The 20,601-nt window shown below is 37.2% G+C and overlaps 5 protein-coding genes across 6 annotated transcripts; all 5 read right to left on the minus strand.

The window, feature by feature from the left end:
* Nucleotides 1–2,957: 2,957 nt before the first annotated feature.
* LOC136782773 (trafficking protein particle complex subunit 11-like) lies at nucleotides 2,958–8,179 on the minus strand. The gene is made up of 21 exons (XM_066742442.1): nucleotides 7,803–8,179; nucleotides 7,490–7,686; nucleotides 7,265–7,431; nucleotides 7,015–7,203; nucleotides 6,763–6,936; nucleotides 6,520–6,687; nucleotides 6,208–6,412; nucleotides 5,969–6,142; nucleotides 5,826–5,904; nucleotides 5,712–5,766; nucleotides 5,429–5,636; nucleotides 5,141–5,346; nucleotides 4,777–5,082; nucleotides 4,512–4,717; nucleotides 4,298–4,434; nucleotides 4,005–4,217; nucleotides 3,757–3,917; nucleotides 3,457–3,679; nucleotides 3,268–3,376; nucleotides 3,123–3,199; nucleotides 2,958–3,051 (listed from the first exon to the last, which is right to left on the minus strand). Exons 2-21 carry the CDS (start codon nucleotides 7,676–7,678, stop codon nucleotides 3,025–3,027), a joined length of 3,273 nt encoding a protein of 1,090 aa, XP_066598539.1. The 5' UTR covers nucleotides 7,679–7,686; nucleotides 7,803–8,179; the 3' UTR covers nucleotides 2,958–3,024.
* A 35-nt stretch (nucleotides 8,180–8,214) lies between these two features.
* LOC136782775 (uncharacterized) lies at nucleotides 8,215–11,150 on the minus strand. The gene is made up of 8 exons (XM_066742445.1): nucleotides 11,064–11,150; nucleotides 10,543–10,744; nucleotides 10,364–10,481; nucleotides 10,166–10,276; nucleotides 9,949–10,083; nucleotides 9,596–9,874; nucleotides 9,249–9,534; nucleotides 8,215–9,160 (listed from the first exon to the last, which is right to left on the minus strand). The coding sequence occupies exons 1-8, from the start codon at nucleotides 11,082–11,084 to the stop codon at nucleotides 9,053–9,055; spliced, it is 1,260 nt and encodes a 419-aa protein (XP_066598542.1). The 5' UTR covers nucleotides 11,085–11,150; the 3' UTR covers nucleotides 8,215–9,052.
* A 581-nt stretch (nucleotides 11,151–11,731) lies between these two features.
* Nucleotides 11,732–14,332, minus strand: LOC136782774 (hexamerin-like). Of its 2 annotated transcripts, none has more exons than XM_066742444.1 (6): nucleotides 14,098–14,332; nucleotides 13,695–14,031; nucleotides 13,152–13,549; nucleotides 12,743–13,059; nucleotides 12,318–12,670; nucleotides 11,732–12,249 (listed from the first exon to the last, which is right to left on the minus strand). In XM_066742444.1, the coding sequence occupies exons 1-6, from the start codon at nucleotides 14,311–14,313 to the stop codon at nucleotides 11,846–11,848; spliced, it is 2,025 nt and encodes a 674-aa protein (XP_066598541.1). In that variant the 5' UTR covers nucleotides 14,314–14,332; the 3' UTR covers nucleotides 11,732–11,845. The 2 variants fall into 2 exon arrangements, with proteins under 2 accessions (XP_066598541.1, XP_066598540.1); XM_066742443.1 differs by having other exon boundaries at nucleotides 13,152–13,561.
* A 744-nt stretch (nucleotides 14,333–15,076) lies between these two features.
* On the minus strand, nucleotides 15,077–17,590 carry LOC136782818 (arylphorin subunit beta-like). Its single transcript, XM_066742505.1, has 6 exons — nucleotides 17,505–17,590; nucleotides 17,221–17,452; nucleotides 16,388–17,125; nucleotides 16,010–16,323; nucleotides 15,547–15,899; nucleotides 15,077–15,489 (listed from the first exon to the last, which is right to left on the minus strand). The coding sequence occupies exons 1-6, from the start codon at nucleotides 17,588–17,590 to the stop codon at nucleotides 15,077–15,079; spliced, it is 2,136 nt and encodes a 711-aa protein (XP_066598602.1).
* Nucleotides 17,591–17,788: 198 nt separating this feature from the next.
* On the minus strand, nucleotides 17,789–20,342 carry LOC136782788 (arylphorin subunit alpha-like). The gene is made up of 5 exons (XM_066742461.1): nucleotides 20,109–20,342; nucleotides 19,717–20,050; nucleotides 19,227–19,645; nucleotides 18,491–19,160; nucleotides 17,789–18,408 (listed from the first exon to the last, which is right to left on the minus strand). Exons 1-5 carry the CDS (start codon nucleotides 20,340–20,342, stop codon nucleotides 17,873–17,875), a joined length of 2,193 nt encoding a protein of 730 aa, XP_066598558.1. The 3' UTR covers nucleotides 17,789–17,872.
* Between the last annotated feature and the right edge of the window lie 259 nt (nucleotides 20,343–20,601).

The raw sequence follows: 20,601 nt of genomic DNA on the forward strand, positions 1-20,601 counted from the left end.
CATATATAACAATTTTAGAGTAGCAAAATAAAAAATTCATTTTTTCTTTTTAAATAAACGGCAATTTGTTTCTGGTGGTTATAAACGAGAACTAATTTTTGTATTCGACAAGATTAAGAATTATTCGAATTCTATCAAATATATTGCCTCTTGGATTCCAGAAGAAAATTACTGTTTCCCTTTTTTTCTTTAAGAAACACAAAATTTTTCTTCTAGAACCATAGAAATGATTGTTTATAGAAAATTGAAAGTATGAAATTATAAACTATCTAGCTGGCAGTAAATAGAGAGTTCCTGGACATCTTTCTGACTAAGTTATACAGAAGAGAGATAATGCGGGCAAGATAAAACTGCTGTTGATACAGATGTTTTCGGCCGATCCACACAATGGTCAAACGAAGAAGTTTCACAGAAATTTTATTTGTTCAGTTGTCATTAATATGCCACGTTGAAAGGTAAAATTATATGTAACAAGGTATCTCGTTCCTTGTGGCCTAATATTCTCTCAGTTCTTTTCAAAATTGTGCCGAGCTCGTTACGGAAATGGAGAACAGGAAAAACCAGATTGAGAAAGATCCGAAGAAAACTTTGGTCATCAGGTAATAAGCATCGATATACAATTCATGGATATTGTTTTCTTGCATTTTTAAACAGAATTCGTGAAAAATTAATTAAAAATTACATATATTAATAACGTTCTTGCAAACACTGGAAAATTCATTATAAACTAAGTTATAATTAATCATGAGAAATTGGTAACTTTCACTTTAATCAAAAATCGAGTAAAGGTCGTTCTATCACTTTAAGTTTCGAAATTTAATCACTAAGAAAATTACAATCAGCTCTGGAGATTCTTTATCATTTGATTCTCTAAATTATCATTGATTGATATATATATATATATATATATAATCACCTAGTTTTTCTTCATTTTCAATGATAATCTAAATAGAAAAAAAGTTGAATAATATAATTTAGATGCGTAATACGAGAATTAAAAATATATCTAATCTATTATTTTCTAATGGATAATCTTATAATAAATCATTCTTTTTTGTATAAAGTTTATAATTTTCGGTTTTCTAACAATTAGGCTGTACGTGACATAAATCAAGTGTAGAAGGAAAAAGAAAAGTAGATATATAGTATATATATACATATATATATATATATATATATATATATATAATAGAAGAGAGAGAAAGAGAAGGAGAGAGAAGGAGAGAAACCATTCCGCAACATAATCCTTATCAAGTTCTTCTAGAAATTCAACACTTTTGGCGCAAATAACTCAATCTAATCTGCTGGACAATTTAACATCGAACACGCGGTGAATCCTCGGAATGGAAATGTTTTTCCGAAGGTCAGGAAGCAAGATTCGTGTCGGGCGTACAGGCGTAAAACGTAATGTTAAAAAACTAAAGGAATTATTATAGCTCTACTTCGAATTATTGGCCGATTCGCGTTATCAGGTACACCTTTCTGAAACGTGGGTACCCTATCGAGAATGTACGGTGCGCTGGTAATTATTACCAATGATAGTGCAGTCACACGTTGAAAATGAATACGAATATGTCATTCCAGCCGAAGAGCGCTATTCGCACATTCGTTTCTTGCCTGTTTCGGCTACGACTTTTTCTCCTTCGTTTCCCAACTTCTACTGGAAACGGTCCAGTTTTATTCCTGTAAGTAGTAACAGCTCGTACCAAAACAGACTTTTATCTTATTCTAAAAATATTCGCAGTTTGTCTTTAGTATACAATAATTCTTTATTCTTCCACAGCTAAGTTTGAATGTAAGTTTATTCAATTTAACAAGAAGTTATTTTATATTCTGTAACAATCTACTATATAATTACATTTTCTATTTTTTACATACTTCAGTCACACGTGGATACGAAAAATTTCTAAGAATAGAATAGTCGCTTTGAATTTTCAAATATCAAATCTATAAATAATAACATTCGTTTTGTGAATACAGTTATATATAATTAATCTCAGATACGGAATATATGAATTTACGATATTTCCAATACCTGGCTTTTAAAACACTCAGGCGTTGAGACAATCGATTTTAAGGAATAATACGTATTTCAATGTCTCATGTAAAATGTATGAAATTTGGACACAAAAGGTGACGCAAGCTTCATTAACATTCGAACGTACAAAATATGCAATCAAAGCGTTAAACGAAAGAAAAATTAAGGTTCTAATATTATAATATTTTTCTCTTGTTTGGGCTTAGAATCTGCTAAGATTTCATGTAGAGGATCCTGATCAATCTGGTCCATCGATCCGAACGATCAGCAAACTTTTCTTTATTTAAGTTTGTTCGTTCGGCTCGAGTTATCAGATTGGAAAGCTCATCGTTTTTTTCTTCAAGTACACAGCTTGGCTCTTCTCTGAAGAATATTCCAGTAATTCAATGCCAGCTCACGAAGTTCCTGATCAGTTGGTGTGAAAGATGCAAATGTTCTCAGACGTGCTTTTGCCAATTCTAAATCCTATATAGTAGTTTATTTGAAACAATGTATATTTATTCTTTAAAGAAGGAACATTCATGCTCAATCTATTCGGATAATTATATTTGTTTCACAAAATCTGTCTTATTCTTCAATAGATAAATAATGAAACGTCAAACCTTTAATAATTGTCGATTTCTGCTACGAGATTCTTCGGCTTTCAATTCGTAGTTTTTTAACATTAAATTATTTTGCGACATGATTATGCTTATTACTTCTAATGTTGAGCAGATCATAACATTCACAACACAAGCTGCATCTGCGTCTGCGTGAAAACTTTCATGAGACTGATGAATTTCCTTATGGTTTCCATAACAATATGATGACGCAACAATTGATCGATATACGTGTCATCTGTATACTGTATGCTGCATACACGTACATATATTTTTAATACTATAAGTTTTCAATTTATAAAAACTGTCTTCAACTGATAATAATATTAACAATATTTTATTAATTCTGTTTATACAAATATTTACACCTATATAAATCTTTTTAATTTATTCCTCTGCGACATTTGACTTTGGCTGAAAATATAATAAACATTATAATAAAATTACTACTTTTATTTAATTTAATTAATTTTTTATTTACCCACCAGTACATATATATGACTTGGCAAGGAGCGCTCCAAAACTTCCACCAATCGAGCTTTATTTATTTTATGCTCTTGATCTATAATAAGAATTTATATATGCGCATTTAAAAAATTAGCTAATTCAAAAATTTTAAAATATACTTACCCGCTGGAACAGTTAAAGATAATTTTGGCAATGCTACAAAGCCAGCAACTAACGGCCGCAAAATCCATTCTATTTTTTTCTCATTTTGTGGAAGAATGTAAATATCGATCTGTTATTACAAAAAGCATCTTAAAACAGTACAAGAAATAAGTGGACAAATATGAAAGTACAGTTTTTACTATCACATACTTGTTTTTGACCAGCAAACATAAATGCAGCACTAGTTTCCATTGTTAATCGCAAAGTAATCAGATAATCGGAATGATTTTTTATAAAATAAGCAACACAAAAAGGGGTCCGTACCCAGCCATGCGCTGGTAATTTCATTTCTAGTCCTATTATTGCATTTTCTACCCATAATGGGGCTAATGTCACACTGCTACTCGTTTCTATTGCCGTTTCATCGTTAGCCCTGAAAAAAAAATATTATAACATACTTAATAGAAATAAGTGATTAATCGCTTATTGTGACATAAAAATGTCTGTTACCTCTTCCATCTAATTGAATAAACTCCCGTGCTAACTGGCTGATCGCTACATTTCTTAGGTATTAAACAATAAGCATCTGTCCCTGCCTCATTATCAGATAAAACAAATCCTGACAATATACTTTCTTGATTCTCTTTATTTTCCATTTGTACCGAATCTCCCTAATTTTAAAATAAACATTAACAATTAATCATGTTAGTTTTAATTAAACATTAGTTATCAAAATAAAAACAAATTCTGCACTTTACCAGATCAACCGAAGTATTCATTATCTCTATAGGCCATGGGGATACGCACGAAATATGAGGCATCATTATAAAAGGTTCATTGAGAAAAGCTTTACTGAGAGACTCGAATAAAGTTGTATAAAATTGCGTTGTTACTTCAAAGGCTTTGACGACTGTAAGTTTATAACTTAGTTCCCTTATTCTTTTGGTCTGGTCAGATTTTACATATTCAACCTACATCAATAAATTGATAGTTAAATTAAATCAAAGATATTATCAATTCAAATTAGCTTTGTTTTATTTTATCTTAATACCTTAAACACTATTTTCCTATCACCAATTTTATGCGCGCGTAAATAAACAATTTGCTCAGTACAAGTATTCTGCTGCAAATTGTTTAAAGACACTGACAACGATGATTGTTTATTCTGCATCGTTATACTAAGTTCAGCTGAAATAAAATGCAATTTTCTTTATTAATAACAATTTATTAAATTCTTTTAATGGGTTAAAATGAAGCATACGTACTTGATTGCTCATTGCTTCCATCAGGTACCAAACTTGCATTTAAAACAGCAATGTCAATATTGGAAGTGACAAATATTTTAACATTTAAGGGAAACCATTCACCTAATAATGCTGGGCATTTTGAATCAACAGTCAAGTCTACACTTGAGTCTTCCTGTTTTATAACAGCGCTTATAGCTGGCCTTATTGTTTCGAATTCTCCACCACTAAATTATTGAAATAATTTAGTGCTTTTAACTAAAAGTATAATATTCAATTTACTCACCGAAGTTGCTGTATTTCGGGATACAAACGATCGAGGAAATTGACTTCTCTACCCACTGGAGAAAATCGTAATACTATGCTGCAGGAAGATTCAATACCAAAAAAAACTGAAATGGCATTAATGCGAATTTCGCTTCCATCGATTTGCTGAGCCGGCTGAAAATGGCAAGTAAATTTCCTCATTTCCTTTGCATGCAAAGTAAAATTGTAATCTTGAATTTCTATGACACTTAGTTCAGAATTACACCCTGGACTGCTAATCGTTACAGAAATTTTAGAGAGCTCGATATCCCCACAATAAGAATTTCTGCCAAAACAAAATATAGTATTTTACATTATTCTTGAGGTAAAAGAGATGTTATTACCTAACGAAAACATCTATATTGACAGTTGAGTTGATTGTGTAAGTAGATTGTGAAAATCGAGCTTTGGCTTCTATGAACAATGTTGTATTATTATCATCAATAGAGAAAAGTAATGGCTCAGGTCTGCTAAGCTCAGAAGCCCATTTTTCCATAGCAGGGAATTTTGTATCATCTGGTAAATCAGGCTCTGGTATTGGTGGCTTTTTCTTTATTAAAAAAAAAGAAGATATACAAAACTGTGTGAGCTTGACTCTTATTATAATATTAAAATTTTTTATTTATACTTACTTCAAGTATGTTAGCGATATTACTATAAATTACAGCTTGCTGCTCAACTGAAAATGTTGTTAAAGGTCCTAATGCCTCAACTGCCAATGCTAAGTAGTCCTGAATACTAGTTGCTAAATAAGCAGCTCGTAAGGCATTTTTTATAATATCAGTAAGTAAAACAGGCCATCTTTCACTGTGACACTCCCATAGCATGTGCATCAATAAACTAATTAACGAAATATAATTAATTAAATAAGGTGACTGATTTAATATTTTAATGAAGAATTATAATGTTACATACGTTAAAACTTTTCCATAATCCTTAGAGTTATAGTATTCTTCGGCCATTTGAACAACTAAAATAATGCAATATATATTTATACAATAATAATGTATTTACATAATCTGATATTACCAAGTAATCTCCTCATTCTGGGACATCTATTCATTTTGAATTGAGAAATAGCATTTCCCAACAATCCAATAATAATCATCTATAAAATTAAAAAAGTATAATATCTACAATTCCATTTATTAATAGTCTTAGATCTCTCTTACCGAATGGTTAACTGTATATTTTTCTTTATATTGTAAGGCCTGTATAGCAACTATTTCACCAGTCAGGTCCCCAGGGTCTGCACTCAATTTTCCTGGTCTCCATGGTCTCTGTCCATAAAATTCAAGCTTATCTCCTCCAGATAGAGGATCTGGTTCTGGATAAATGGTTACATTCTAAAAATAGATTATTAGTTAAAAAATCTGTTTTCATTTATGTCAAGTTTTTGAGTCATTCTTACTTTACATATGTCTCTGCATGCACCCTGTCTCAAACCAGTATGGTGAGCTGCCATTTGATAATAATATCCAGGATGTTGAGTCTGCACAGCTGGAAGACCTTGTCGAATGGCATCATCAAACAATTCAGCAAAAATTGAATATTGACTGCTCATCCAAGCATGATGCTCAAATACAAGTTCTTTAGGTCCTATCATTAGTTTATACCTAAAGTAAAAAGTTATTAAGTTAGAAAAAATAAATTTCAAGTCCAGTAATTTATCAGGGTCAATTATTTTTTCCATATTAGCTTTTGTAATTAATATTGTCAGTACCTCTCAGTATGTCCTTTAAGCTGAGCAATAGCATCTTTTGGTAAGCTCATCTTAAACATTAATTTACACAGCTTATAGTTAATAAAACCTGCAATAGTTTTTATTTCCATAACATTGGTGTCTGCTGCCCTAATATCTGTTAAATTACTATATGCTTGCAGATAGTGCCTATAATCATAATAGTTATTTAAACATAAATACTTATATTACATTTATTGTCAAATATCTATTTATTTATCATACTTTTGGGAGATATGCAGCTCCTGTCTAAATTCATTTAAGAATCCCATCTTAAATTGATGCCTCACAGATAAATATTGATTGGAAGTTTTATTAAGATGGTCCTTATGGCTTTTCACAACTTTGTATGCTTGATAATAAAAGCTTTGAGCCAATTCACAGAAAACTGTTTCTAGTCTACATAATTATAGCACAAGAATATTCCATGTATGCTTGATTTAGAGTGAAATTAAGATAAATAAAATTATATGATACCTAGTAATGTATCCTACTAAATGATCACCATGAGGTAAAATATATAACAGCTTTGGTGGTAATTCACAAGCTCCACATAGGGCTGTTGCCCTCTCTGTAGCAATAATATCTTCAGTCCCTGGTGGTGGCTGAGCATTCTGCTGTATCAAAACTACAGCTATTTTAGTGTTCCTACCTTCTAATGCAGCTCTAAAATTAATTATAATATATTTTGTAATTTCTTTATAATAAGAGACCCATATATATCTACCTTAATGACTGCACCCTAGAAGCACATTCTATTTTTTTCTCATTCCATAATGGATCTTTCCAATCTAGATCATTAAAAATTACTACCAAAGATGGAACTTCATTAAGATATTTATTCATCCAATTTCGTTTTAGTATTCCTTTGGGTACATAATATTCATATACACGCTGAAACAAAATATGTTTTAAGATATATTTGGTTATTTCAGTAAATGACACAACAAACCTTTGGTTTTAAAGTAGGAAATATGTGGCCAGGATTAAGTAACTTAAATTGTAAGATTCCATTGTCTACTCTACGATTATTACTAAGTGCATCCCATATTGGCTTGTGAATAGGATTTCCTATATCTAATCCAGTTACGCCAATTAGAGCCAAAGGCTTAATCACCAGCTCAGCTGGTAAATCAAACATAATTCCTTCTATATAGAATGTATAAGAAAAAAAGCAATTAGTTCATTTAGAAACACTCAGTAGTAAGAAGAGCATTTATCAACATTAAATTTGTTCCATTTATCACTTAATAATACCGATTTACCTTAAAAAACTTATTTTTTGTATATAAAACAACAATGATACAGAAATACTGCTGTTCCTTTGAAAACTGTATTTTAAACTGTGTAGTTGTAAACTTTGACAGATCAGGTTATGTTACATTAAAATGGATATGAAATAATACTGACAACACCATACGACGTGATATTCGCCTTATAAAAACTTTGTCATTACTTCAGTTCAATCGAATTATAAAAACTTTGTTAAATTTATTCATTGCATTTCATACAGTATACATCAAACATTAAACCAAAACATAAATTACATGAGTGTTCTTTTCATAAAATATTTAAAATGTGGCAATTCTGAGTATTATGACTTAACAAGTCTACGGTCTCTACCCCCATGCCCAATGATTGCCCATGCCCCCAGTCAACACGCAGGAATTTTTCGTCTTTTTTATTTGGGAGGGAGTAGTGCCATCTAACGGTGAAACGTGAAATTAGGAGAATTAGTTTCAAAATCTACCGCCAATAGAATTTTTTTTGTTACCGATTATGACGAAATGTATCAAAAAAATAAAATCGTATAAGTCTTATGATGGTGTTATTAAAATTATTTCAAATCTGCCTCCAATGTGTACATACTATTATAATATAAGTGCATAAGTAAAAGTAAATAATAGCATTAAGGATTTGTATATACATTATAATAAAGTATTAATACTCCGTCATCCAGTCTCTTGAAATCGGTTTGATTTGATATAAACGATATAAAACCTTTGAAAATGTGTAAAGTAGTATAATATGTGTATGTACTGGTATATACCATAATAAGGAGTGATACAAGTCACGCACCGCCTTTAGAAGCATCCCTATTAACACAAATTTTTCTCAGCATCTATAAGAAAATACACTAAGAATATCTAAATATAATCGAATGATTCTCAGTATATGCTGAGGCGATATGTGCTACTTGGGAGATAAGTATACATAAACTTCAATTGTTGTATTTTATGTACTATAAAGCAAGGCGCAAGTTTATCAAAAAATTATTGTTCACTATACATATATATGGAAAATTTGGCTCTTGTTCGAGAATTTTCGTATATACGTACCGGAACAAGAGCGCACGCATGTGTTTTCACAGAAAACGGTTAACTATAGTATATAGCTGTATAGCATCATATATATTACATATAAATATATATGTATAGATTATAAAAAATTCTTGACTCTCTTTATCTTCACATGTAGGGTACTTTGTGGTCGTGCGTGGAGTCCTTTGGAAATTTTACAGTTCAACATTAGAGCCACTGCGACGAACGTAGCGGTTGAAGTAATCAGGCCGCCAGCACTTACAGCTACCGGGCACCAAGAACCAGTCGTAATAAAGTCTCACCTGTTTACAAATAAAATTATTAACACAGTTATAAAACTCATCGGTGCACTGCAATTGGATTGTACATGACTAAATTAATGTTTCTGACCTGAAAACAGCCCATCTCATCAACACCGTCGCAATGCTGGTTGCTATTAGCAGAGTTTCTAGCCTCGTTCTCGCCGGCACGCTTTTGCAAATATTGCTGATAATTTTGAAAATCATGAACGGGCGGAGGAGAAACACCGGCAACGGGGTCTCTGGCTTGATTGGAAAATCTGCCATTCTGACTCTCTTCAAGAAAAGTATCAGGATAAAAGATCTCAGCTACCAGCAAGCTCGTCCATCTTGGTGAGGATAAACATCCACCATCCAGATAATGGCACCGTGATTGCCTGCAAATGGAATGTTAACAATTTTATACGTAGCGATCGCGGTTCTTGAAAATTAACTTACATGCAACGTGTGACTTCAATGGTTTGAGTGAAATAGCCCTCATATGGTATTTGAACGACATAACGCCAAACTCCCTGATAATTCTTGGCAAATACGGGAGTGGCATATTCTACTTTGGCTGGACAAGGAGTTGGTGGACCTGTATACTCTTGTTTTTCTTGTGACGGAGGTGTACGCTGGCGATATTCGCTAGGAGCTGCAGGGGGTGGCTCGTCACGTCGTTCAGCTGCAGTGGAAGCCAATGGCTCACCTTGAATAGCCTTGTACAGCATGCATACCCTAAAATTTGACGTATCTTAGAAATGTCATGCAACTGCTCTGCATTCATCACGATAACTTAACCTAAAACTTACACGCCAGCGCCATTCTCGCAAAACTTTCGTCCATTTCTCGTTGCCTCGGAATTATCTTGAAAGTTGGTAGTGGTGGCGGCAGGAACAACGGTTAGTCCCCTTTTGCTTCTACTGCGTTTCTCGTCTGTATCAACTCTATTTTTGCAAAATTCTCAGTTTAAAAGTTTTTTTTCCTTAAACTTAATACCTTAAACCAAAATTAAACTTAGGGACTTACGAGTTTTGCGAAAAGGGTTGAACTTTAGCGACCTTCGGCAGTGAATCGTCAGCTTTGAGAATCGGCAAGGTTTTGCTCAGAAACTTCAAGGTGTGATTTTTTATGAGTGCGCTATATAGACCGGGGTCAATAAGAGGGAAGCAAATTTTTAGCGGGAAATTAAACAGGCAACCATAACCTCATTTACTTTCTACTCACAAAGGATACGAAGATCCGTTGAAGGATTGCTTCATGGGGTTTCGCGGGATGTATCCTTTGTTCAGGTCACCGCAAATATTGTGTATCGAGACGAATCCTTTGCCTTGTTTGCCAGTGTCTAGGTATAAAAAAAATTCGCGTTATTCGTAAAAAGGTTAGTTTTCGTATTTCGTACATACCAGGGCATTCTTTGTTACTGTCGATATAAGGGGGTGGCCTGACTTTGGGGGGTTCTGCGTTTGGTGATTCCACGAAAGCATAATATCCCTCAGGTGGCTCGCTTTCTTCAACTGAACTATTCGAACCATTATTCGACAAGATTTTGCCTTCCTTCGAATGATGCTCCTCAGCAATGCAAGAAACCCCGCACAAAAGAATAATCTGAAATCAATAATATGAACAATTTCAGTTCACAATATGAATCGAACGGAATTCTCCGTTAGTTGGACTCGCCACAGCCTTAACGGTAATTCTGGCTCAGCTCGCCGCTATATCAATTCACCTCCTGGAACTGTCCCACTATTGCCACGAACTGCAAAGATCTCTATTTGCTACAAGGTCAACGACACGGATATTCCCGATAGAAACAGGTAAACAATTCCAATCACAAAACATCTTTTCTGACCAAGATATTTTTCAGACTTGGATAAAGCTTCAACAAGAAAAGAACAACAGTTCTATAGAATGAAGCAAAACTTACAACGAACGTACGAAATTCCATGATGAGAAGAGACGAAAAGGAGCGAATGAGAGTAGAAAAAGAGGAACAGAGGGCGTGCACTATCAAAAACGGCCTCGGGACTTCTTCGTGACTAGTCGACGACGGTCATAGCAAAACTGAATTTCTTCAAGTTCGGAGGAGGCCTGGTAAGTGGTAAGCGCGCGCAAGGTACTCCTTCTCATCGGCCAGCGCGGCAAACATAGCGGTAACTCATTCAGGAGGAAACAAAATTTTCCTCCATCTCCTCGTAATCCCTCCCACCGTCCAATCAATTTCCTCCGTCCCCGATACTCCAGCAACAATGATCATCTCTCGTTCGTGGCCCACATTCCTTCATTGAACAAAAGATTCTATTTTGAACTAAAGTTAAAGGAAAATATTTCAGGTTTTCGAGGGCTACGCCAATGCTCCAGGTTAGGCAGAGGTCAATGTCCTACATTCCTGGGGACCTAGCCTGGACTGGGTTGGACTGGTTGAACCTGAACCAGCTGGACTGAGAGACTTAGCGGCCTTGACCAACTGCAGCACGCTACACACTGAATTATCCGGATATGCATCCCGAATGTTCTCGAATTCACACGAGGCAGAACGCTAGTAAAAAATAAACAAAAGCGTGCAGCCATCTGACTAACGGTATCATGCTAGTATAGATACAACGAGTTTGGCGTTACGTATCTAGCACACCAGGTGAGAAGGATTTAGGATAGAATGTTCTTAAAGAAGATAAGAATTTATTGTAAACTCTCGACATGAGATTCTTCTTAATACGTAACGTTGATATCGGTCTCGTCCTTGTGGTATATGAGGATGTCCTTGAAGAGCATGTTTGGTCCGTCAAAGTAGTACTTGCCAGCCGGCCTATCTAACGGGAATCCGAACGGTTTCTTGTCGAATTTGTATTCACCGAAGACTCTGGATGAGTACTGTACAACTTCATCCACTGGGCTTATGTACAGGAATATCTGGAACGGCATTCCTTCCTTTTTACCCTTTGGCAGTAGCAGTCTTTCTGGGAAGCCGAAGACTCGCTCGTTATAATTGAGAGTGTCCGAGCCATCCAACGCCTTTTCTATTTTCTTGTAGAACAGCTCGCTGGGCTCAGGATCAGGTGTCACGAAGAAACAGTCGTGGCTGCTCCTCTCGATTTTGTTTGATCCCACGTTCACTGATGGTTGGACAAAAACATCGATTAATAGTAATAAGAGTAAGAGAAGATATCAACATTGAACTTACAATCGACTATGAAGTTGTCAATTTCGTAGAAGTATTTAAAACTGTCTGAAAAATCGAGAAGCTTGCGATGAATATCGAATTTGGGACCAATGAACATGCGAATGGTGGCCTTGGTGGCTTTTTCGGAATTCACGCTAATGTGGAAGTTGAAAGGTTTGTGGTTGAGACGGTATTGTCGGATCTTCACGAGGAAGTTCTCGGCTTCTTTTTCACTATCCACTGCCAGGCCATTACTGATGGATGCATCGAAGTAATCGAAGTAAGTAGTTAGCTTGTCCACAGCGAATGATTCGATCTTGATGTCAGGATAGATTATCTCGTCTTTCGTGTATGGTTTCTCGTGGAGCTTGTATCTGCGAAGCATCATAAAGACAAAGAGTTAAAAGAACAGGCGTGATGGTAATATTATTTGTAACGGTACTCACTTGTAATAATAATAATAAATTTTTTTGTAGAGTCTGTAGATGGCGGGGTCCCTCATGGAAGTCATGAAGCTCTCAAGAGCACTAGGAGCAATCTGGTAAGGTGTGGATGGATCCAAATTGAATCCAAGAATTTTCCTGCCAAAGTTGTCGATGCTACCATAGAAGTTTTTATTGCAAGAATCTTTATTCCCTTCGATCAAGTTACCAAGAATGTTAAGACCTTCTGGAGTGTAAATGTTGATAAATTTGCCATTGGAGTCCACAACGTAGCCAACGTCGATAGCACTGGATATTCGGTTCTCCATATCTTGAATTTCCTACGTACAGAGATACCAAGTAATATTTATGAACATTACTCATAAAAATAATTGATAACACTATTTGGGCTGTTTGCCTTCAGGAATCATACCTTCATGTATATGAATTTGTAATATGGGAAGGTACTGTAGTGTGGTCTTTGAGGGAAAGGCAGACCATTGTGATAGGTCAGGCTTGGATAATATCCAGGATAGAATTCCTTATTCCAATCGAAAAATTCCACTTTGGGAATGTCATTTGCGTATCTTTCCAGGAAATATCGAGTTAGGATCTGCTTGTGACCGTAAAGGTATTCCTCACCACGGTATTTAGGAAGATTATATTTGTCTCCCTCTAACCAGAAGGGATACTGCATTCTGAAGAAGAAGTAGTAAGCATTCCAGCCAATATCCTCTGTCAAGTAATTGAGTTTGTGTTCAAGGTCGTATTCTCGAGTAAGGTACCAGCCGGAATAGTTGGCTGGGATGATGTAAGTCTCAAAGCCACCAGCTTTGTTAGTATCTAGATGAATGTATAGCAAATCATTAAGAACTATTACAATTTTCTACGGCAATTCAGCGTTATTAATTCCTTGAGTAATAATAACAAGTGTTGCCTGCTTAAAATTAAAACATATGACGTTAATTAAACTTACCTAATTTTCCAAACAGTTTGGCATGGTGAGCTTTCTCGAGGACCTCTGAATTGAAGAACGCATAAGGATACATCTCGTAGGGCGGTGGTAACTGAATGTATTTGGTGTCCGGACGGAATAGTACGGCGTTGTAAAGGGCATAACAGAATTGTCCTTCATTTATGTAAGCACGAGCCCACAATGCCGTTTTGTAGAAGGTGTCAAAGTCTTTGGCATAATAGAACAATTTGAAGAGCGCATAGGACTGATCCAAGAGCTTTGGATAATAGACTGAAAAGACTTCACCGCGTGGTAAGAATCCATGTTGGTACATATACAAAAAATCTTTTACCTCGGCCTAAAATGTCATCGTTGCATATGAACCACTCAAGATAGATGAAAAGTGACGTTAACGAGATCTTACCCCCTCTGCATAGGAGTCGATGTTTGCTTCGATGTTGTAGCTCTGTCCCTCGCTGTAAAGTCCAGGATTTACTGTGCTCGGCTGTGATATGTGGTACAGAAGATTATAGATCTTCTTCTGTTTGAGGAGGAACTCATTGTCAGCGGTCTTTACGCTGTTATATTCGGCGCCCACAGCGCAGAACAAAATGGCCAGTAAGGCCACGTACTTGAACATTCTTGTCACCGAGCGAAGATCGCGAGTCTCAATCGAATCCGCGCGTTCGACTTGTCTCACTCTACTTTTATATGCACAGGAGGGCTGCTATTCATCGTCGTTCCTCTTAATCAGTCGCAGCCAGGTCATTCGGGTGAATCGTCTGTTATTTCTCTTGGCCATCTTATTATCACTTGGTCCTCCCAGTATCTCACAAGTTTAATAACAATCCATATGGATCGAATACATGCTTTGCTAACCCCCCCCCCCCCCCCCCACCCTCATTTTTTTCTCCCCCATCTCACCACACTTTTCTATCGATGCTTCATTAGTCGTTAATTTTTAATTCTCTGTCATGTGTAAATGTGTGTAAAATGGCCTTAGGCATTGGAAAAATCTCTAGTAAGAACATCTGTACTTATTAGACGGCTGATAAATGCGCGACACAATCGTAAAATGGGAGATTAAACGGACTTAAGTATTATCGAATTATTTATGTTTCAATAATCAAGAGAAGGAGAGAGGTCTTAATGCAAGTGACCCGAGATATATGAGGAATCTTTGTACGCGCGGATTAATGATGTCCCATCCTCTTTTCCCCCTCTCCTTAAAGAAAGTTTTGATTATTATAAATTGGTGTATTATAATAGAACATAAAAATACATTTTTCTTTTCTTTCTAGAGAATAAAAAAATTGAATACTCTCAGCTGTAATTAAGGATATATCTTTATTGAAGAGTACACAAGGTAAAAGAAAAATAAAATTTGAGGATATCCATTCTTCTTACAAGGATCTAGAGGCTTGCTCGTCGAGATTTTTGTGATAAATCAAGACATCTTTAAAGTACATATTGGATTGGGTAAAGTTGTAGGAGTAGACTGGCCTGTCGAAAGGATAACCGAGAGAACTGCCATCCACCAGAGTTTCTCCCCAAATGGGAGATTCAAACTTCACAGAATGATTCTCATTAAAGATTGAGACGATGACGAACAATTTGAAGGGCATACCCTCCTTTTTACCAATAGGTAACATCAGACGTTGTGGAAATCCGTAATGTTGATGGTTATAACTGAAGCTCTCGCCTCCATCAAGAGCCTTGACAATTTTTTCATAGAGAACATCACTTGGCATCTCATCGTCCATTGCATATGTCGATTCATGGCTGCTACGCTCGATTTTGTTTTTACCAATTTTTACTGCAAATGCAACAAAATTAAATCTTGCTCTTAAATTACAGGTTTCCCATCACTTACAATCGACCATCCACTGATCAAGCTGGAGGAAATTCATGTAATGTTCGGCAATGTCTAGCTCGTGGCCGTGCACGTCATACTTTGGACCCAAGAAAATACGAATCACAGCTTTTTGATCTTTATCACTGTTTAAGCTGATGTGGTAACTGAATGGTTTGTGATTCAAACGATTCTGTCGTGCCATGATCAACTTTGATCGTGCCTCGATATGATCGTGAACAGGGATCCCGTTGCTCAGCATCGACTGGAACTCATCAAAATAAGTAACGAGCTTATCCACCGTCACCGATTCAACTTTGACCCCTGGGAATGCCAGCTGATCGTGGGTGTAACTCGGAAGATTCTTTTTATACCTGGGAATATAATAGCGATACATATACACTAAGGCAATGTCAGAAACTATAATATTAAATTTACTATCCGCAATATACGATTTTTTAAGAATATCAAAAGGAGTGCTCACTGAAGATAGTAGGAGTCAATGATTTTCTTGTAGATGCTGTAGAACATAGGGTCCCTCATACTAGTGCAGTAAATTTCAAGGGCACTTGGTATCGTCTGGTACTTGGAAATTGGCTTTCCACCGAAACCAAAAATTCTTCTCAACAGACGATCAAAGCTCTTGTAGAATCTTTGATTATAACTATCAGCGTTACCCTCGATGATGTTACCAAGGTAAGAGAATTCTTTGTAAATATCCATCTGTTTCCCAGTGTGATCCAGAATGTAACCAGAGTCAATAGCATTTGCTATTCGATGATGAACATCCTCCAATTGCTATATTAATATTACAAATCTTTTTTTTACAGAGTGCACAATAGGATTTTCGTGAATTACTTACCTCTAAGTATTGCATGAGGTAATCAGGGATTATCGGATGGTTTTCGCGAATTGGAAACGGGAGACCGTTATAATGATGCATGTATGGGTGATATTCTGCAGTCTTAGATAGATCGTGCCAGTCAAGAGCTGGGATATCACCAAGATCGTGGGACAATCGTTCCAATTGATAACGTACGAGTAATTGCTTGTGCCCAAACAAGTACACTTCACCACGGGCGTTGACTTCAGGAAATTTAAATTCCGAGGTGCTCATCCAGTAGGGATATTCGTGATTGAACCAAAAGTAGAAGGAGTTGAGACTTAAGTCTTCAGTAAAGTAAGCGAGTTGGTGATAGTGTTGTTTCTCCTCACTGGCAAGGTACCATCCAGTGTAATTGGCTTGGACGAAACGAGCATCCTTAACATCAGTTTGCATCTGCATACGGTATGCGTTGTGCATTACTTCATCATTGAAGAAGAAATTCGGAAAAACTTCGTAGAGCGGAGGTAAATAGATGTATTTAGTATCCGGACGATGAAGAACAGCCACATACAGGGTGTACAAGTACATCTGCTCGTTGATATTGAAACGAGCCCAAACAGCCGTTCTATAGAACGTATCAAAGTCCTTGGCGTAATAGAAGAGACGGAAAACAATCATAGCTTCATCGCGAAGCTCCCGATGCATCATCGAGAAAAGTCGACCTCTTGGCAGCATTCCATACTTCCATCGTTGAAGAAATTCTTGCACGACTTCCTGCCAATGATTGAGAAGTCATCCAGCGTGAAATGCACTCTCCATTCGCATTACGTTTCGCACTATTTACACTAATACCAATGAAGATTACTCACCTTATTGTTGAATGAGGATGCGTTATCCTCGATGCTAAAGGACTTGGCCGTTTGGTAGAGCTCCGGATGGTACAGGGTGGGCTGGTCCACATGCCAGAACAACTCGTATATACTTTTCTGTTTTTGCAGGTAACCCTTGTCTGCTGTGTAAGTTGGCAAATGCGTGGATTGGCAAACATTTGCCAGTATCACCACTGATACTCCCAGCAGAAGTAACTTCGGCATCTTCGAGCTTCAACTTCAGAAGACTTTTGGAAATTTTCGATCCAAAATTGTATTTATACCTCCACCGCTCCTTGATATCTGTGCTCGATGAGATATTTTGCCAAGGGTCAAAGTAAGATAATCTTTGCATTGGCCCTTTTGACATCGAGCTTTTAATCGCGAAATTAAATGTGAGTAAGATCCTCGTATTTCATTTCTTGTCGCGTGATTAATATGAGATTTTATTCTTACAGGATAAAGAAGGAAGAGAGAAAAAAGAAAGTGTTAGTTGCAGAGCGTTCTTTATTTGAGAAGCCTTTGCTCTTCTCTATCAGTCATCGTTATGTATGGTACAGAAAAAGATTCAAAGCTGTGTAAGATTTGCGGAAATGTTATATATAAAACTTGTCGTGGGGGGAAATCATTGTGTAGAGCAGAAGGAAAGGGCTCAGAAGTTGCCTTGCTTCTCGTAGTTGTAGTAGCTCTTGTCGTAGAATTTGTCGCTGTAGTATTTGTTTTCATAGGTCTTGCCACCGTAGTATTTGTCATCGTAGTATTTCTCTCCTGGGTAGAATTTGTCGTTCTGGTAATATACTCCTTCCTTGTTGTGGTAAATGTACACGTCCTTGAAGAACATGTTGGGCACGAAGAATTTCCATGGGTAGATCGGCCTGTCGAATGGATAGCCGAAAGGCTTTCCATCATAGAAGTATTTGCCGAAGATTGGAAGCTCGTAGGTGACCAATTTCGATTCGTCCAATGGAGTGACGTAGAAGAAGAGTTTGAAGCGCATTCCTTCGGGTTTACCCTTGGGCAAGTAGAGACGCTGTGGGAATCCATACATCTTGTCGTAGTATGTGAAGGGTTCGCTACCGCTGACTGCCTTGATGAGTTTCTTGTAGTAGAGGTCGCTGGAGAGCATGTCTGGCATGGTGTAAATGGAGTCTGTGCTGCGGCGTTCAAAGTTGTTGAGACCAGTCTTAACTGCAAGAAAAATATAGAAAAAATGGTTAATCGATGTCATAGGAAAAAAGTAAAAGTGTAAGACTTTGGAAGGGAAACTTACGTGGAACAATGAACTGATCCAGTTGTACGAAGTATTTGTAGTATTTGCGAAGGTAAGAGTAATCGTTGTATTTGTCGAATGCAGGTCCCAAGAAGATCCTAACGACGGCCTTGGTCTCTTTTTCGGAGTTGATGTTGAAACGGTACGTGAATGGCTTGTAGTTGAGGCAGTAACGACGTGCCTTGATGCGGAGGGATGAGCCTTCCTTGAAGTTCTCTACGTATACGCCATTGTTGATGAAGGTGTCGCAGTAGTCGAAGTAAGTCTGGAGCTTGTCGACGTTGACGGATTCAAACTTAACTCCTGGGAAGGCCAGCTCGTCGTGAGTATATGAAGGCATATAGTATTTGTATCTATAGAAGTATCCCAAGATTTTGTTGTAGAGCCTGTAGAATGCTGGGTCCCTCATGCTGGTGCTGTAGTATTGGAGTGCGCTTGGGATGACCTTGTCCTTCTGGGAGTAGTCATAGTTGAAACCAAGGATGTCTCTGGCAAGTGCATCGTACATTCCGTAGTATCTGGCGTTGCAAGAGTCAGCGTTTCCTTCAATCAGATTGGCCAGGATATTCAAACCTTCGGGTGTGTAGATGTTGTACTGCTTGCCACTGTAGTCGTACACGAAACCTGAGTCGATGGCGTTGTAGATGCGGAATTCGTAGCTTTCAATGTCCTGTGAATGTTGCAAAATTCAATGCTAGTGAAACAATGTTCCTTTGAATAATTGTGATTTTCTTACCTTCAGGTACTTGTATTTGTAGTATGGAATGTTGGAGTAACGTTCACGCTGTGGCATCACGATTCCATTTCCGTACATGAGAGTGGAGTAGTATCCAGGGTAGAGGGGCTTGTACCAGTCGAGGTATTCGATTTCACCGAGATCGTTGGAGAAACGTTCCAAGTAGTAACGAGCCATGAGCTGTTGGTGGAAGTAGTAGTAGAAGTCTCCACGGAATTCCTTGGGGATGTTATACTCCTTGCTGTTCAGGTAGAATGGGAATACCGTACGGAAGTAGTAGTAGTAAGCGTTAAGGCTGACATCTTCCATGTAATAATCCAATTTGTATTCTTCGTCGTAATAGGGCTGCACATAATGGCCAGTGTAATTGGCGTAGATCATGTAGCTGTCGGTGTTATCGATTCCGGTGGTAGCCAAACCTACAAGGATATCAAGAGTTTGTAAAAGAAGAAACACCAATTATGAGGATTGAGCGAGGATGAAATCGCACCACGAGTCATTTGAATACGGTGGGCTTCCTGAATGACATTGGAGTCGAAGAATTGGTTGGGATAGATTTCGTAAATGGCTGGCAAACGAATGTATTTGCAGTCTGGACGGTACAACACGGCAATGGTGAAGGCGTTCACGAATACTCCATCATTAAGGTAGCATCGAGCCCAGCAAGCTGTCTTGTAGAAGGTTTGGAAGTCCTTGGCGTAGTAGAAGAGTTTGAAGAGGGACAACATTTCCTCTCGATGGTCCTCGTAGTAGTGGGAATAGATGGCATCACGGCTCAGCATGCTGTTGCTGTGGTACCATTTCAGGAAGTATTGTACGATCGTCTAAAAGAAACGCAATTATGTAGAGACTGATGAAGAGTGGAGCAAACATTAATTTTACCTTGTCAGTGTACATGTCAATGTTGCTCTCGATGTCATAGTTGCGACCAATGTCGTAGAATTCCATGTCGGTAAGGGCACCCTGCTTCACGTAGAAGAGCAGCTCGTAGATTTTCTTCTGTTTGTGGAGGAACTCCATGTCAGCGGTGTAGGTGTTGAAGAAGCCCTGGTGGTTGCTGCTGGCCTGGATCAGGCAGAAGCCCGTCAGAGCCAGAAGAAGGATTTCCTTCATCATCTTGGCAGACCGATGTGTTCTTTCACAGTTTCGAACCCAGCTGCTGATCGAATTTGCCCCAACCAAGCGGGAGAGGACGATGCTTCAATTCTGCAAACCGCTCTCTTTTATACCACTCTCTTTTCCCTTTAATCTTCGAGTCACCTTTGACCTTGCTACTTTTGGTCGTGTGCCTCCCCCTCCTCCAAATCTTACACGCCAAGTTATCTGGCATCATACTGCAAATTTTAGCCAATAAGCGCTCTTTACTTACAATCTT

The sequence above is a fragment of the Prorops nasuta genome, unplaced genomic scaffold (assembly GCF_024137725.1).
Source record: "Prorops nasuta isolate Cenicafe-Biocafe unplaced genomic scaffold, Cenicafe_Pnas_1.2 PNAS00030, whole genome shotgun sequence".
NCBI lineage: Eukaryota > Metazoa > Arthropoda > Insecta > Hymenoptera > Bethylidae > Prorops > Prorops nasuta.